Source organism: Tuber melanosporum, assembly GCF_000151645.1.
Source record: "Tuber melanosporum whole genome shotgun sequence assembly, scaffold_77, strain Mel28".
NCBI lineage: Eukaryota > Fungi > Ascomycota > Pezizomycetes > Pezizales > Tuberaceae > Tuber > Tuber melanosporum.
The window spans coordinates 103,026-121,009 of record NW_003299125.1 but is presented as its reverse complement, the minus strand read 5'-3'; the positions used below and the strand labels follow the sequence as shown (position 1 = coordinate 121,009).

Here is a 17,984-nt window from a genome sequence, read left to right as displayed (position 1 = left end):
CCGCCTGTTGCGAGGAGAGGACTACCCATCCGGATCTACACAAAAGTGCCAGCATCCCTCGAATGTCATACAGGGGTATCCAAGCCCTCTCAGCTGAGCTCAAAATCTCAGTTGGCCCTCTGTCTCTACCGGTAGCTATTGTGGCCTGCTCTAGTGTCGATAGCTTTCCACTGCCTAGTCCTGCGATGGGGCGGGGTGAATCAGGGTATCAATGAAACGGGGACCCCTCGCATCAGTGCCAACGGCCTGAACATGGCTTGATATAGGGATACCAAGGCACTTGGAGTCAGGGCCATCAAATGCCCATGGTGGCAGAATATTTGGAAATAAGGAGGGAATGTTGCGGTGGGATGAGATGGGTGCCCCGGACAAATAGTGATACAGTTCAGCATGAAATTTAATATATCTTCCTTGAGATGCGATCCTTCCTGTTGCTGTGTGGCATCGTATTCTTCTGGATAGTAAGCATGGCAAGGCGATAGGGATTTTTGGATGTGGTGGGAAGGGCAAGATTACGGTGTTGCTAGATCACGTGAAGTGTGGGGAATCCACGATCAAGGGCAAGGGCAACTTTTGTGGGACAGAGTTGCTGGCCTGCTGTAAATTATGATCCAATGCCAGGATGAACAGCTCTCCGTCACCGATGCGTCAGATTTCATGCCTTTGGTTTGTATGGGCTTTTCTGTCGGCAATCTTGGGAGAGAAATGGTCCGTAGAGAGGGAATAGCCGGCCCAGCATTGGCAACTCCAGAAAATCATAGAGAAGAGACCGACAGGGACAGTAAACAGAGACATGTGAGACAACACACCGGGAAGGAACAGAAAGGGGGTGATGGGATACGAAAAAAGCTGTTATCAGACCGTCCCTTACCGTGAAAGTACCGGTATATTTCATCGAATTTCGCCATCACCATTAAATTTATTGGGCAAACAGGTGTCGAAGAGCTCTCACCCGAACCCGGACTAATAGCACACCACACATACTCGAGTACTGTACAAGTACACCCATCACCCTCCTGTGTTCACTCCAGCCCTTCATCTCCTTTCTTTAGCTACGGTTCGTCTACTCCTCTCATTCGCTGCGATATGCATTTACTGACCCACCCCCGCAGTGTCAGTCTGGGTTAGAACCACCGACTAAATTGCCAGGGTCCGATAGCAACCCAAGCCGGACCAAACCATAGACATCTTCTTGAACAGAGCTCCCAACAGACAGAGCTCCCAACAGCCCCCCTTTATCGGCTTCTTTGCTCCTTTTAGACAAAACTCCATCTTTTGGACGACCTTCTTTTTCTACTGAACAAAAACCCCGCAGCAGAGGCACCGTTTCGTGCGCTCCTTTTCTTGCGCGGGCGTTTATCTTTGATCTACTTGTTACTACGGTATGGAACTCAACCCTGGGCCATGTGGGGATGGATCGCCTTCGGGTTCGGTATCGGAAACCCCACCCGCGGACGAGTCGTCAGAGAGTACTCCCACAGACCTGCACCGGTCAATTCCCTCCCAGGCGTCATCGACTGTTGACCTCCTTGAGACCGTCGACGAAAGCCATCCACTGTCGAATACCGGTTCTGATGACGACGGCCCCGAATCATCCCTAACAGCCTCGGTAGCTAATACTACTACCAAGTCTACAAGTCCTGTTTCTCAGAGATATATATTTCGTCCACCATCCGACCGGACATCCGCTCAACAGTCCATGACGCCCTCCGCCACATCACCACTACACAAATCGCTTGCTTCTCCAATTGCTCGGCCAGGGGAACAGAACTCGGATCCGAGATCTGCCCTGTTCGATGATCATGTTGCCTCTGCCCATGTTCCCGGTAGTCTACACCTGGCCCCGGACAGCGCCATTGAAAAGCTGGTGGAGCGTCAAGGCGTTATTTCCTTGATTCGCCAGTTAGCTTCGGATCTCGCCCATCGCGACAAAGAGCTGGTATCCATACGGCGGCGGGCGGAGGAGAGGGAGAGAGCTCTAAAGAAGATGTTGGTGGAGGTTGAGGTATCAAATGCGGATATTGAGAAACGGTTGGCGGCAGCCATCCTGCAACGGAAACCTTCGAGGGAGACTATGCGTTCCGCAGCCGGGGATACGAGCTATACTGAGAGTATTGATGATATGATGCAACAGGCTATGAGTGAAGAGGATGTTTTCAGTGTTGTGGATGACAGTTTGAGCATGATGGAAGCCACTACTGATCTTGGGGATGACGACCGACATAGCACAAGGGATGACATGGTCACGCCAAAGGCAACCATTAGGGCGCGATCGGATTCTAGATCAATCCTGTTTGAACGGGATATGGATAGTATGTCCATTATATCCAATGCATCGTCGAGAAGGGGGTCTACTGTCCGTAGATGGAAGAATTTCTTTTGGGGACAAAAGATAGGGGAGGGGGGTGAGAATAACACCGGGAACGAGCGACTGGTATTGCAGAACCCCCCCCATAGTAAAAGGAGAGGAATCACAGACGAAACATTTTCTCCCCCCCCAGAGGGGAAACCAAGAATTCTGTCACGAGCCTCCTCCCGTTCATCACTGGCCCCCCCAAATTCTGCCCGCTCGGCAAGCCTCCAGATAACCTCTACTGTTCGCCGCACAGCCTCTCCTTCCTCTCTTTACACTTTCCCACATTTTGCCTCGGATCAGTCACACCCGACACCCCCGCATTTTAAGGCAGTTGGAGCTGCTGTTTCGATGATTCAGCCGGGATCCCACCCCGATGCTCTTGCTCAGAGCGGGACATCAAAGGTTGCTGCTTGGGCAATGAGGTTGGCTTCTCACGCCCCACCGCTGCATGAGCAGGAAAACTTTAATCCAAAGAGTCCCGTGCAACCAAGAAGCGCTGGCGGAACTGAGGGATCTGGGCTACCGGCAGACAGGCGGGCAAGTTCGGGGTCAATTGATCGTGAGAATTTGCAGAGGATAATGGCGAAAAATGCAGCAAGAACCCAGACTAGTCCTAGGAGGCGAACTGCTTCTACTGTATCTAATGGGGCACCTCCGGGGCCAAGCAAATTCTTTCAGGATATCATAGATCATGCAGAACGTATGGTGCCCCTCGGTAATAGTTCACAAAATGCGTCTAATGCGGATCCAAGCTCCGGCCCTGTCGAAATGGATAGAATCGTGCCGCATGCGATTCAGCCACCAACCCTACTGCAAAGTTGGAATGACTATTACCCCACAGATTACTTGACGGATCGATTTGGGTTTATCTATGATAAAAAAAACAAGGCCCTGTCGGCCAAAAGCAAATCGTCCGTTGGGGGCGACGACGCCAAGCAGCCACGGTACGAGGATGTGAAGCCTAGATCGACACCGGGTGGAGGGGATCCACCAAACGCATCTAGTGGAGCTAATTACGGACTCTTGGATGCTGGAGATGCCAGGACGCCAACACGATGGCAGGAGCCCCCCCCAGAAACGCCTTCGATAAGTTTACATCAACCTAAGACTAGCAAGGAAGCGCCAGCGAGCGCTCCAGAGAATTCTCAGCATGGTCAACCGACCAAGTCGCTAATTGACAGGATTGCAAAATCCACATCCGCAATGGCTTCTCCGACAACTACAACGTTTTCTGAAGCGCCGTTGGCCCTCCGATCTCCACTACACTCTGAAATGTCCTCTATTGCGGAAGCAAGCACTGTTCAATTGCTTCTTGGGCAACTTAGCGACCTTCACGATTCATTGCAGAGAGATAGGGGGGCTAAGTGGAATGAATTCCTGAAGAAAATCCGGCAGGAAAGGCGTCGGGGCGAGGAGGAAGAAAAGGGTATGCCAGAGGTCTTGATGGGGGATGGGGAGCTCATCGGCATTGCAACATTGGGGAACGAAGGCAGAGGAGGCAAGCAACGATGGAAAGAGTTTAAGGGTCTTGTTCTAGGTGGCATTCCGGTGGCATACCGTTGGAAAGTTTGGACCGAGTGCAGTGGTGCTACCGCGATGCGGGTTCCTGGATATTATGAAGACATTCTTGAGAATGGTTTGGACGACCCACTAGTTATCAGTCAAATTGAAATGGATATCAATCGCACTTTGACGGATAACGTTTTCTATCGCCAGGGACCCGGTGTTAGCAAACTGAAGCAAGTTCTTGTTGCATACAGCCGCCGAAACTCAGCTGTTGGGTATTGTCAGGGAATGAACATGATTGCTGCAAGTTTGCTTTTGATTATGCCAAGCGAGGAGGATGCTTTCTGGGTGCTTTGCAGTATCGTTGAGAAAATATTACCGAAGACATATTTCGAATCAAACTTATTAGCTTCTAGGGCCGATCAACAGGTTCGTGATACTCTAGTTTGTTTATGGTCACAAACGTTTTAACCTATTTTCAGGTTCTCAAGCAATACGTTCAAGAAGTGCTCCCGTCATTGCACATGCACCTTCAGAAACTTGGGGTTGAATTGGAAGCCCTAACTTTCCAATGGTTCCTGAGTATATTCACCGATTGTCTTGCAGCAGAAGCACTCTTCCGTATCTGGGATGTTATACTATGTCTTGTTGGAAGTCCGTTCCTGTTTCAGGTGGCTTTGGCCCTGCTCCGCTTGAACGAGAAGGCTCTCATCTCCTGCAAAAGTGCGGCAGCAGTCTACAGTTACTTGAATGGGGAGATGACACACCAAGGGATTAGTATAGATGGATTGATCAGAGAAAGCGATGGGATGAAGCACCACGTGAAGAGGAAAGAAGTCGAGCTGAGGAGAGAAAGGGCTGTAGAGAAAGAGTTGGGAGAAGTGGGCTCAGGAGACAATGGGGGCGCCACCGTAGAAGCCGTGAAGACGGACTCGCCGATCCGTGCAGTAGCCAACGGTTCCGACGAAGAAAGCCGGAAACCGAGTACAAAGAGTATTCACGACGAGGAGAGAGAAGACGGCAATGGCGAGGACAAAACAAAGGGAGAAGCCGCAGGGGTGGCCGAGGTGGGACCGAGTAGCAGCGCTATCCAGGAAGAAACTGCAGAGGAACTATTAGCAGCGGACGCCAAACCCCTTGTGGGAATAATTGAGCATCTTGCTAACGAAGATCAAGAGCCAAGGGCCGTGACATCGCCACCTTCGGATAATCCAGCCACTTCTATTCCTCCTACGGAAGCCTCTGCAATTCCTATCGTCGCTACCACGTAGTTCGTACCCTCACACCCACTCAGCTGCATATAACGAGTTATCGAACACACAAACGGAACGGCAAGGCTGGCAAAAGGCGTTTGAATAAGACTAAGGCGTTTTGCTTTTAATTTTTTTTCTTTCTTTCTCTTCTACTCTACCATTTCCATCATGTTTAAAGGGCTTTCCGGGCACTTGTATTATAGGGGTTGTCATCTTACCGTTTTCCATTATTCCTACAGTGAGTGGCACTGCGCTATCTCTACTTTTATTTTGTACCAGTTAGCTTATTACTTCCTGTCGGACCGTTCACGCTTACTTCATGTGCTACTTCTCTACTTCATTTTCTCAATCTAAATACGGTCTGTTCGGCGAATATATCACTACGGTACTTTTTGGGGGGGCTATGTTTTTTTTTTCTTGTTGTGTTTTGGGTTTGCATTTCGGGTGTGATAGAGCAGATTTGTGATAGTGGGCGGCAACGCCCCTCTTTATAATTGTTTGATCATGTTTTGTTGTAAAGTGTGAATATCAGCATGAGTGTGAAGTAGAGCGTTCTATCATGCGACCGTGCAGACGGGTCCTCCCTTAGGGCAGTCAGCTAGAAAACAGAGTCACCCTATCCTACTAATTACCGTGCTGTACTGTAAACGGTAGCCCAGCCCCAAGAAACAAAGAACTCCTCACTGATAAATTTATCTCCAACCCCCATTTCGAACTTTCTGACTATATACAGTATCATACTCGAGTACAGTACATACGGCACTACCATCACTTGTACAGTGCAGTAGGATACAGTGCTCGTACAAGTATCTTATCCCCTCACAGATAGCCACCCTGCGCCAGCCGGGAAAAGGCACCAAAACCGAGTGCTACCCGGTGAACCGCAGTATTTTTCCATGGGTTAGTCATTACACCCCCTTCAAAATAAGGCGATCGCTACCATACCGGTACTACCATATACCAGTGCAGGTACGATCTTGCAATGCAGGGCTTAGCATCGCACCGCACCTTTTATCGTACTCGGGTGCCAGGGTTAGACCGCGAACAGCAGGGGGCAGAGAATCTTACTACGTAAGGCATAGTTATATGACAAGGGGGAGGGGTTGAAGTTGATTTTGAAAGAAATTCCGCAAACGCTTCTTATTTTTTGATTGGTTAGAGTGTATACCCTATCTATATACATGAATTCTCGCCTCTTCAAGAATGTAGTGGCAAAATCAATTGCCACCATCCACCCTAAAGCCATATTCACCTCACATTCAGAGTCTTTCTGCAACATTGTCATATCGCAGGCCCGGCAGCCAAAACCAAAACGAGAGACCGAGAGAGCCTGATCCTCAACTATGCCACCATTGCGCCAATTGGAACCTCAGGCTTTACCGCGATTGACTGCCTCAAATCATGATTTGGACACTGGCAATTGTGTTCAAAATCATATTGAGGCAGATCAATCTTTGGACAACAGCTCTAACAAAGAGCAAAGCGGAATCCCACACCAGGCCGGAGTACCACTCTCCCATCGAGATCGGGTTCGCATCCATACACTAATATATGATGCCGGATGGCCATATTGAAAGGTTGCACAAACTGTTACCTGTACACCTTCTACTGCCTACAAAATCGCTCATCAGCCAATTACTCCAGAAAGGTCCAAAAGGGGATGCCCGGAACTCTTGTCAGCTGAGGATCGAAAATGGCTGGTTGAGCTTGCTACCCAGTCAGCTGAAAACCGTCGCAAGCCATTTTGGGAAATTGCCCTAATGTGCGGTATACATGTGTCCGAACTGGTATTGTGTAAAGCCTTTGCGCAAGAGGGATACTATCGTAGGGTAGCCCAGAGAAAGCTATTTCTCAATGAGAAGGCTAAAGCTACACGTTTGCAATGGTGTTTGCAGCATGCCAGCTGGACTGTGGGAGCTTGGATGCCAGTAATATGGACTGATGAGGCATCTTTTGCGGTTGGAGGGGCTAGAGGACGAATTTGGGTGACCCGGAAGGCTGGTGAAGACTATGATGATGCATGTCTTGTTCCAAAGTTCAAGAAACTGAAAGGTTTGATGATTTGGGGATGTTTTATAGGACCTAGACTAGGTCCGTTAGTATTTTGGGATAAAGATGAATAGGGGAAAATCACGGCTGCCTCTTACTCTCATTATATTCTCCCTATCCTGTTTGATTTCTGGTATCGGAATTTGGTTTCCTCAATAGGCCTTTTCGCACCAGCAGCCTTTATGGAGGATGGTGCCTCTGCCCACCGTGCCCAATACACGACTACTGTTCGCACCCTCTATGGATTCTGGCCATATAAGATTATATAGCCCGCGAACTCTCCTGATCTAAATCCGATAGAGGAGCTTTGGCGAAGAATGAAAGATCGTCTATTTCAAGCCAATAAAGAGGGGGTACCGAGGACTGTTGAAGCTACAAAGGACGTTATCAAAGAGGTTTGGGATGATATTGCCTCAGGTGATGAGCTGGGTAGATTGGTGGAGAGCATGCCGGAGAGGATTGGGGCTGTTATTGTGGCAAATGGGGGTCACACCAAGTTTTAGCTTTATTTCCTCTTTCAGCTAGCATGTAAAATTATTCTTACCTGTATTTAGTTAGTTTTATAAAGCCAAATCCATGCTGTTCGCGGATTTTCCATTCCCCCCGAGTATCCCCATAAATTTACTGTACTGGGCCTTAGAAATACGGTAGGATTAATAGTCTGCCACGTGAGGCCGCACGAGTGCCAGGGTTTTTTATGTCCGAAAGGCTCTTCTCGCTTTCGAGCCCCGATGGCGAAACTGGCTGGTGGGCCAGCGACCCACTCCAAAAGGAAAAGAGAAACAATCGGAGCTCGGGCCGGGTAATCTCTCTGGGGGGAGTTGGTTGCTCTTGGTCCTGTCAAGTGCTCTCATGGTCGTCGATTGGTGGGGGTCATTTGTGGGGTTGACGGCGCTGTTACTAATGTTGCGCTATCATGGTTACTCTGCAGCGATGCCCGATTGCGTCGTGGGGCTGTCGCTGGCTTGGGTTGGGTTTTGGAGAGAGTGCTCCTGAGGGGAAGGGACCTGCCAGATGAGGGCTCTGCTGTATAATATTCGCCGGGGGGGAGGGAAGTCTGCAGGTATGGTATCATAATATTATCATATGGGAGGAGATTGATTTACTCCTGAGTCGGAGTGCGGATTCAGTTCTTGCTAAGGTTCGAGTCCCTTTGACCAAAGAACATGTATCGTATCCACATACCGGTAGCACCCGCCCTACTGGGAATTCTGCTGAGAACAAAAATCCAGCAAAGACTCCCGTGGCACGAGCTCCAACCTAAAAAGGTGCAATGTCAAGCAAGTAGCTTGCCAAACAGGGTCTATATTTTTTATTTTATTTTAATTTTCTTTCTTTCAATGCTCGACGGCGATGTCGCGTCTTTATTCTTATTCTTCAGAGGCTTGATGTTTTGTCTGGGTAGTTTTATCGTCCCTGTGAGTTCTCCTTAAGTTATCATAGGTCAGGAGTGCCGCTCACATCAGGGCAAAAACCATTTCTTCCTCTCGCACTTGGCACCCATCCTGCCGCTACCCCTTCCCATTCCCATTCCTATCGATCGCCAATCAGTTTGCCGCTGTTGCTCGCGTCCTCCTTGACTAGAGATCGATTCCCCTCAATCCAGCCAACCAAGTGGCCAAACCGAGCGGCCCAATCCTTTTTACTGATTCTTGATTTCTGATCCTTTTTTTTTTCGGACTGCAATACAGTAACAACTCCGGTAGATCTTTCCTTCTTTGCTTACAACGGAAAAATATATATTTTTATCTTGCGTCCCGTCGATCAGTGTCTTCTGCCTTTCCGTTGTTCCTGCTTGTTCTCTCTCTCTCGTTCGTTCCAGACTTTCTCGTGCTGTGCATGGGCGTTCTCCTCATCCCTCTCTTCGGTGCTCCGCCTCACTATCGGACTTTTTTGTTGCTTGCTTGATAATCCGCCCGCACGCTTCGCCCGCTTGTTGCCGGGGCATATCGACGCTGCATCCATTGCAGTGCTGTAGCCTTTCGTTTTGTGTGTCTTCCCTCTTTTACCTGGTATTGCAGCTGGCTTTGGAGCCACACACGGTGATCACACAAAAAGAGACAGGGAAGAAGAAACCACCTCCCCCCTACCTACCCCCTGCGTCCTCTGCCTCTCACTATTCTCATCATACCTCCACGTCGTCCCTCTCTACCTACCTACCTACCTTTGTGTGCCCCCTCTCATTCTCAACACAGCGTTGTCACGACACACAACACCTCAAAATCCCTTCAGCCTCCCTTCGAATAGCACAATCACAACCACATTCCTCCACTAGGATAATTACCCCTTGCAAGCTGGAGTAGCAAGCTCACAATTCTCCCCGCGGATTTCAACTACACCAATTCTTCCTACGCTGGCGACCATCGACTCGGCCCGGTACACCTTTCGGCCCCCCGCACTGATGACCCAATTCTTCGGCTCATCGTCGGGCTCGGCCTCGCATCAGAACGAGAAGAAGAGCCCGTCATCGCCAAATAATACTCGCTCCTCGTCCACGTCCCATTTCCCTACAAAACTGAAAAATTTCTTTCGAATAAATAGCAGCAGCACGAACGTATCGACCACTGGCGAGCTACAAACCTCATCGTCGCACCTAGGGAGTAGCTTACGGCCCAAATCGCGCTTCCTAAGAGGTCGATCGACCTCCTCTGCAAGCCAGCTCGATACCGCTGACGTTTCCCCCACGGCTAATGCAAATCCTTATTTCGCTCACCAGGGGCCTCCTGCACTGAGACATCATAATGATGGGAGTGCTCCTCCCTCCCCGCCAGTGACCCCCGATGGGATTTCCCTTTCCCCGTCCCCCATTACGGGAGCCACTGGTGCCAATGATAAGGCGGCCCAAGCGAACAAGGAGGAGTTGGCAAGAAAATTGAGAAGGGTTGCTTCGGCACCCAATGCTCAGGGGCTATTTTCGTCGGGTGGTCAGGACGGTAGACCCGTTACCGCGGCGGATAGTGAAAAGTACATGTCATCTAACTCACTTGCTCCCTCAACGCAGAGTAATGGGTCGACTGGGGAACTGAGAAGCACTTCTACGGCGAATTTATTGCCTGTGCCTAGTAATAATGAGGCCATTCCTGAGAGACTTCGCACCGGAGCTTTCCGGCGGACTTATAGTTCGAATTCGATCAAGGTTAGGAATGTGGAGGTTGGTCCCCAGAGCTTTGACAAGATCAAGCTACTGGGTAAGGGGGATGTTGGAAAGGTGTACTTGGTACGGGAGAAAAAGAGTAGTAGGCTGTATGCCATGAAAGGTCAGTAGATCTGCTGGATTTTACTACGCAGATTATTGGCTGACTCTAAGTAGTACTGAGCAAGAAGGAAATGATCAAGCGTAACAAGATCAAGAGGGCTTTGGCTGAGCAAGAGATTCTTGCCACTAGCAATCATCCTTTTATTGTTACGCTGTATCATTCGTTTCAATCAGAGGATCATCTTTACCTTTGCATGGAGTATTGCAGTGGCGGCGAATTCTTTAGAGGTATGATATATCCTTGGTACTTGGTAGCATGAGTAGTTATCTGAAATTTTGTAGCTTTGCAAACACGACCAGGGAAGTGCGTATTGGAGGATGATGCAAGGTTTTACGCTGCCGAGGTTACGGCGGCGTTGGAGTACCTCCATTTGATGGGTTTTATCTATAGAGATTTGAAGCCAGAGAGTGGGTTTTACATTTCCTAGTTCTGGTTTGTTTGTTGCTGATGGTTGCGAAGACATTCTGCTACATCAATCTGGTCATATCATGTTGTCGGACTTTGACCTCTCAAAGCAGTCGGATCCCGGTGGTGTCCCCACGATGATTGTGTCCAGGGGAGGAGCTTCGCAAAACTCGTTGCCCACAATCGATACTAAATCTTGTATCGCTAACTTTCGAACAAACTCGTTTGTCGGAACAGAGGAGTATATTGCACCGGAAGTGATAAAGGGTTGTGGGCATACAAGTGCTGTGGATTGGTGGACTCTGGGTATTCTAGTGTATGAGATGTTGTACGGAACCACGCCTTTCAAGGGAAAGAGCCGGAATAGCACGTTTGCGAATATTCTGAGAGATGATGTTGGGTTCCCTGAGCACCCGGGGTCACCATCAATTTCGAAGTAGGTTTGCTTGGATATCTGTTTGGATGGGTGTGTGCTGACTCACTTGTAGTGTCTGCAAATCGCTGATTCGTAAACTCCTGGTAAAGGATGAGAACCGTCGGCTTGGGTCTCGTGCTGGTGCTTCTGATGTCAAGACACATCCATTCTTTCGCTCAACACAGTGGGCATTATTACGCCATATGAGGCCTCCAATGGTTCCTAATGCAGGTAAGGGTATTGATGCGGTCAACTTCCGAAGCGTTAAGGAGAGTGAGAGTGTCGATATCGGGGCAGCTAGAGTCCAGGGTGTTCCATTGAACAGTAATCTAGACACTCCGGGGGACAAAGATCCTGACCCGTTCGAAGAGTTCAATTCTGGTATTTTTCACCATTGCCTTCTAAGTTGTGGGGCCATTAGCTGACGGTATACAGTGACTTTGCATCATGACGGCGACCACGACCATCACCATCAAATGTCTGAAGACAACTCGTCCGAAGACGCCGTACATATCAAGTCTGCGCAGAGGTAGGGCTAGAGGTGCGGAAAAAGGGTGACAGAAGAAACAGCACGTAAACTGTGTTTTGCCTTTTTTGCTTCACAAACCCAATACATTGAATTTTAACGCTCTAATTACCCATCCGCGCACACACAGATAGCTTGCGCATTCTCTTTTTCTTTTCCATTTTCAATTTTCAATTTCCAATTTTTCATATGTTGGGAACGGGTGTATTACGGCTTTCACAATTATTATTCGTTTTCCTCATTCATCTCGTTTCTTGTTAAGTGGGAGTCGAAAAACTCCGCTTCACTTCATTCTACTATTCTACTTGGCCACCAAAAAAAAAAAAGCCACCTCGTTTCTGCCCTCATGGCGTAGTTGCTGCGGATTGGTATACCTTCTTTCATGTCTATTTATATATCCACGCTCTTTAGTAGGAGGGAGCGTCGCCTGCTCGCTTACCTGCTTGCTTTTGATGTCTTGTTTTTGCTTTTCCCCCCGTTCGTGGTGATTTGAAGTATGATAGGTATCATAGCGAAGTTTACTGGTGATATGTTTTGATATCATCGGAGATCTCTCAAAAATTGGATGGGTGGATGGGTTGGTTGGTTGGTTGGTTGATATGGGGTGGATGGACGGACGGATGAGATATGAGGGATGTAGGTGGGGTAGGGGCTAGGGTAGGTTTTTTTTTTTTTTTTTTTTGTTATATTTATATCAGACTCATTGAAATCCCATGAGATCGACTCTTTGATTTGGATGGACGAGTGAGGATGTGTGATCGTAGTGATGTTGATGGTGTTGATGAGGATGGGAATTTTCTAGGTGGTAATTAGATTTTTATTATGATACCGGTATATATATACATTAATAGGTTTAGCTCCAGAGCGAAGAAAGAGACGGTTATCGATAGAATCTGTCCAGGTCGCCCTCGTCTGCTATGTCTTCGTCTTGTATGAATACTACGTTCTTCTTGACGTTCGTCTTCTCTGTCTTCTCCACCCGTGTCAATGTCGGTCCCTTCGCCTCCCTTACCCCCTCCGTAGAACTCCCCTCTCCAGCTCCATCCCCAAAGAAATCTTCCAACTCCTCCGCACTCCCCCCTTCATCAATCATAACCGCCTCCAACCCCACCTCACTCCTCTTCTCCTTCTTCCTCCCGGCCCGCACCTCCATCTCCTCCCCCTGCACGACCCCCAACCTCTCAACACCAAACTCCCTCAACCGCCTTTCGAGCCCCTCCTTGTAGCGATCAGCCTCAATCCTCCTCTCGCGCGCATACCTCTCGAACTCGCTGTCTACCCGCGCCTCTAGCCTCGCCACCTCCTCCTCTCGCGCACGGCGCACTTCCTCGGCCACCATCTTCTCCAGATCCAGCAATTGCGCGTGTATGGCTGTCGCGCGGGCGGTCGCGTCGGCGAGGTGGGACTCCAGCGTTGGCAGCGGTGGGAGTGCGCTCAACTCTGTTTGTGTGTCCGAGAGGCGTGTGGATATTTGCGTTAGGAGGGTTTTTGCATGTGCGGCTTTGGCACAGGTGGCTTCTGAGAAGGGGGGGAGAAGGGTTCGGGGGTGAGTTGTCAGGTATGAGGTTGTCTTTGGTAGGTGGTGGGTTCTGTTTGGCAGGTTTGTTAGTGGGGCTGATCAGGAAGGGGGGGGGGGTAACGGACAGATCTATCGTCGTTTCTACTCCATCTCTGCTCTTATCATTGGCACCTTCGGAGACAGTGGCAGCATTACCGGCCACGTTTAAACGCTGAACAAGTTTGTGGATGACGTCCATTGCTTTGGTAGTACCGGCGGCACGGGCTCGAGAGGTCAAGGTGTTGCTGGAGGATGGGGGGTTTTTGGCGGGGAAAATTAGGAGGGTTAGTGGGAGTGGGAGTTGTTGTATTCCGACGTCGTTGGTTGGTGGTAGCCCCACATCCACCTCCACCACCGCTTCAACGTCGGGCAATGGCAACTATGGAGATGATGAGGATGATGGGGATGGGGATGCCAATTTCGATGATGAGAAGGAACGGATATTCCAAAGATTGGGGATTCAAGACGGGCACGGAATCGCAATCACTACCGTCACCGCCACCTGCGCAGACACACACAGCGACAGAAAGACAGACCCACCCGAAAACCCCCTCCAAGCCGCAATAACCGCGTTCCTCACAACCAACCCTCCAGGAGACCCCACAATCCTGTCAGCCCTCCTCTCCACAATCCCAAAACGCTACACTTATACCCCTCCTCTCCTCCTCCTGCCATCAACCGCCTTCTCCACTCCCGCTTGGCAAACCTATCTTCGCTCCCTGCCCCACGAACTCGGGCAAAAATTCCACTCCACCCTCACCACCGCCGTCTGCAAAAACGCAACCCACCTCGCGCTCCTCCGCCCCATCCCCACGCAGAATAACGCAATACGAGCCCCGAAGCTAACCCCCCTCTTTGGCACTTTTCCGCGCCTCCTGCCACCGCTGCAACAGCCCACGCGCAGCGACTTGGACAAGGCACTGTGGACGAGTACGCGACAGTCTGGTATCGTCCAGATCTGGGCGCCGGGGTACACCATGTTCTCGCGGGGGAACGTTAAAGAGAAAGCTCGTATTCTGTGTTTCCCTCCTCCCACGACCGGGGCGGGGGCGGGCACGGGCACGGGCACGAAGTGGGTGGTGGATATGTACGCCGGCATCGGATACTTTGCCTTTCCCTACGCAAAGCTCGGATATCGAGTCCTCGCCTGGGAGATTAATCACTGGAGCGTGGAGGGGCTGTTGAGGGGTGCTGGGGAGAATGGCATTTTGGCTAAGGTCGTTTCACCGCAGCAGGATGCGCAGATTGCGGTGGAGCGGGAGGGGGTGCTGGTGTTTCTGGAGGATAACGAGAATGCGCCGGCCAGGGTCGCAAAGATGGGGGAGGGTGTTGGGGAGGGTATCGAGAGGGTGAATCTTGGCTTGCTACCCACCAGTCGGGGTTCCTGGGGGGGAGCTCTTCGGGTGTTGGCGGAGCGGGGTGGGTGGGTGCATGTTCATGAGAATGTGGGGATTGGGGAGATTGATGTGATGACGGGGGAAGTGGTCAGGGCTTTTGAAGGGCTCGAGAAGGAAAGGGGGGGTAGGAGGGGGGTTGTTTGTGAGCATGTTGAAAGGGTCAAGACGTTTGCTCCTGGGGTCATGCATTGCGTTTTCGATATTCGCATCGGTGGGGAGGGATTGTAGATGGTGTATGCAGGGGTGTTTTTTTTGTACAGCATAGGTATTATATATTACCACCAGGCTAGAGGTAACTAGCTGATCAACTAACTAAGCAAACATAACCTCAGACTCCCGTTTTCAAATGCATCCTTTATACATACACACAGCCCCCATCATGCCCGTCCAACACACCTACCATACTAGGCTCCGTCCACCAAAAACTTTCTCGGAATGTTCTGCTCAACGATGGGCTTCATCTCGAGAGCAACCTGTCTCTCCTCCGCCTCACGCTCCTGATCGTGCTTCCGGAACTAGAACGCGAATCAGCTCAGAATCAATCAATCAATCCAAAGACCTGAACGGAGATGATACATGCTCAATATCCTCAGGATGTGTCAACTCATCCTCAGTAGTATCCTCATTATGATATTGTTCAAAGTGATGAATCTCATACTCATACTCATCATCACCGTGATGACCAGGTCCCAACTATCCATCCATTCCAAGCACAATTAGCCCCCTGTTTCCCTCCATCCACGATCCCGAAAGAAGCATACAAACCCCGAAATCTGGCAACGTGTTCCCACCATCACAAAACGACTGAAATTCCTCCCTGGAGACCTCGCCGTCGTGGTTGAAGTCCATGGAGTCGAGGATGGTGCGCCAGACGTGCGACCTCGTATCCTCGCTGAACGTGCTGTCCGGCTGACTCAAGCCGTAGAAGCGCAGGACCTCTGCGCGCGTCCAGGTGCCGGAGGAGTCGAAGTCGTGGAGGGTGAAGAAGGCGCCTGGGTCGAAGTTGTTGATGTGGTGTTCCTGCTCCAGGTGCTGTTCTGCCCATGACTTTGGCGGGTCCGCCGTCTGGCTTTGGTGGGCGGTGGTGGTGGTAGAGTGGGCGAGGATTAGGGGGAGGAGGAGGAGGAGCGTTGACTTGAGCATTGTCCCGTGATTGTGAGGGTGGTGCTGTGATGGGGGTGAGTAGTTGGTGAAAAGTTTGGAATGGAATGGAAAGGGTGTCTGGGAGGGTTTGGTCTATGGATATCTATGGTATGGGTATTGTGCAAGCAGGATCTCAAATAATTGAGTTGGTACCGTGCCGGCAGCGGTACGAAATCTCCTTCTCCAGAAAAGGGGTGAAGGGCGGAGTAAATGGTGTCTCGTTAAGCCTGTCGGGGAGGGGTAAAAAAAAAAAAGTATCATACAGGAGGAGTTAACTCGAACGTCATAAGCACATGGTTTCGATCACAATATTGTACGAGTATGATACTTGGGATTTTTCGGTGCGGGAGCTCTTTTGCCTTGTTGACCCTTTTTTTTCTCTCTCTTTGGAAGCGAAGTCCCAGAGCTGAACTTGCCTGTGAAGGTCTTGGGAAACATAGGTTGGGTTCACACGAAAAATAAATGTCATCTCGCTAGCAACCGAAACTTGACACATTTCTTCTCCACTTTTGTCAACAACATTGTGCCTTCGATATCACACTCCCGTTGCCCAGACCAGAGGAGAGAGAGAGGGCTCCGGATCATCGGTTCACGGATACCGGTACGACGGGGGAGATCATAATTTATGTGAGATTGGAGAATATGAGCCTGAAGGTGGTGCTTTCTTTAGTTTTCATGCAACAGAGGATAGACTACGGTACCCTCTCTGAAACCATTTGTATAACCAACGCAGTGACCAATTCTAGTGTCTGCAGTCCGGCGGGATACAGCTGGTACTATAACTTAGTCTAATTTACTGGTGGTCCGTCGTGTTCTACTCGTACGTCCAAAGGGTCTTGCTTTGGGGAATAACGAGATCTGGAGAGCATCATTCCTAATTCGTGTTAAGTCACCAAGCGTTTCAAGCTGAGATTTCATTCCACCGATCTCTCGGACGCAGTGACAGACAGCCGATACGGTATGGGATAGTCTAGCCTAAAGCAAAAGTTTTCTATTAAAAGGAAAAAAAAAAAAAAAAAAAAACCCTTATAATTTGCTATCTCCATTGGGCCAGAATAGGACTAGTTTGACAAGTTAGCGGATTTGCGAATAGCAAGTTTACGAGATGCAATATGTCCGTGGGTCAATCTTATACCGTTTCAGGGAAGCGCTGATCCTCCCCGGGAGTCTTTGGCTCAGAAACCGGAGATTAACAGGGCCGCCGGTGATGGTAGGTTTCAAGCGTTTTTACTTGTACGCTAAATTGAGACGGTCCCTAGCAATTTTTTTTCTCGCGGTTTGTGGAGGTGCGGGCTGCGCTTGCCCGGGCTCATGCTCCCTATTGCTGCAAACGTGCTACGGTACCGTACTAGACCAGATACAGTATTAAGAGCTCTTTCAATTCGCTTTCTTATGTGATAGTAAAGGCTAGGCTAGAATTCATCCTTCTTCGCCAGCGGAGTGGTTGGTTGCTAAGTTTCAATCCTGTGCCGCAATAATCTAAATTTACTCGAGAAAATTGGACCTCACGCTAAGACATGCGCCGGGGCTCCCTCCCTCCTCTGGATCAGGCGAAAAAAACTGTTTGCTCTAACGTCCTAGCCTGAGGCCCAATTATTCCAGCCCTTACGGTAACAATTTAATGTTACCCCAGTGATGGGGATACGGTATCGTAAAGTACTCGTACTATGCGTGGTCTCCGGCGCTTTTGCCCATGGAGCACTGTGCTCGATTCGAGTACAGTACAGTACCGCAACAACTTCGCCCCGGCGATGTCGATGCGGCGGTATTATTTACAACGCACAGAAGTTTCCCAACATTCTATCAACACCCCAAGCCCTGGTCTCACGTTAGAGTACCAGTACAGTATGATACAAGTACGGTATCGTGGCCTGGGGAAGCGGGATGGGAATCTCGCTAGGAGGTTAGGGTTTCCTCTCCTGGTAAGGTCTGTTGTATCTTTTCCCCCTAACCCAGAGGGGGAAATTCTGGACGTCTTAGCCCCATTCCCAATTATTTCGATTCTCACTGTATGATACTGCACGAGTATGATAATTTACTCGAGTGCATAGGATGAGTAGTCCATTGCCATAATGTCAATGCCCAGTGCCCCAATTCTATTCCAGATACTGCTCCGGCA

The 17,984-nt window shown here is 49.8% G+C and overlaps 4 protein-coding genes; 3 read left to right on the top strand and 1 right to left on the bottom strand.

The window, feature by feature from the left end:
- Nucleotides 1-1,272: 1,272 nt before the first annotated feature.
- On the top strand, nucleotides 1,273-5,133 carry GSTUM_00010912001 (uncharacterized protein; the record flags this gene model as incomplete). XM_002841582.2 has 3 exons in its annotated part: nucleotides 1,273-2,537; nucleotides 2,694-4,291; nucleotides 4,345-5,133. Exons 1-3 carry the CDS (start codon nucleotides 1,385-1,387, stop codon nucleotides 5,131-5,133), a joined length of 3,540 nt encoding a protein of 1,179 aa, XP_002841628.1. The 5' UTR covers nucleotides 1,273-1,384.
- Nucleotides 5,134-9,336: 4,203 nt separating this feature from the next.
- GSTUM_00010911001 (uncharacterized protein) lies at nucleotides 9,337-12,481 on the top strand. XM_002841581.2 has 6 exons: nucleotides 9,337-10,421; nucleotides 10,475-10,648; nucleotides 10,703-10,828; nucleotides 10,881-11,262; nucleotides 11,315-11,622; nucleotides 11,677-12,481. The coding sequence occupies exons 1-6, from the start codon at nucleotides 9,566-9,568 to the stop codon at nucleotides 11,772-11,774; spliced, it is 1,944 nt and encodes a 647-aa protein (XP_002841627.1). The 5' UTR covers nucleotides 9,337-9,565; the 3' UTR covers nucleotides 11,775-12,481.
- A 1,032-nt stretch (nucleotides 12,482-13,513) lies between these two features.
- On the top strand, nucleotides 13,514-14,950 carry GSTUM_00010910001 (uncharacterized protein; the record flags this gene model as incomplete). The annotated part of the gene is made up of 1 exon (XM_002841580.1): nucleotides 13,514-14,950. One exon carries the CDS (start codon nucleotides 13,514-13,516, stop codon nucleotides 14,948-14,950), a length of 1,437 nt encoding a protein of 478 aa, XP_002841626.1.
- An 18-nt stretch (nucleotides 14,951-14,968) lies between these two features.
- Nucleotides 14,969-15,998, bottom strand: GSTUM_00010909001 (uncharacterized protein). XM_002841579.2 has 3 exons: nucleotides 15,488-15,998; nucleotides 15,299-15,415; nucleotides 14,969-15,237 (listed from the first exon to the last, which is right to left on the bottom strand). The coding sequence occupies exons 1-3, from the start codon at nucleotides 15,863-15,865 to the stop codon at nucleotides 15,127-15,129; spliced, it is 606 nt and encodes a 201-aa protein (XP_002841625.1). The 5' UTR covers nucleotides 15,866-15,998; the 3' UTR covers nucleotides 14,969-15,126.
- Between the last annotated feature and the right edge of the window lie 1,986 nt (nucleotides 15,999-17,984).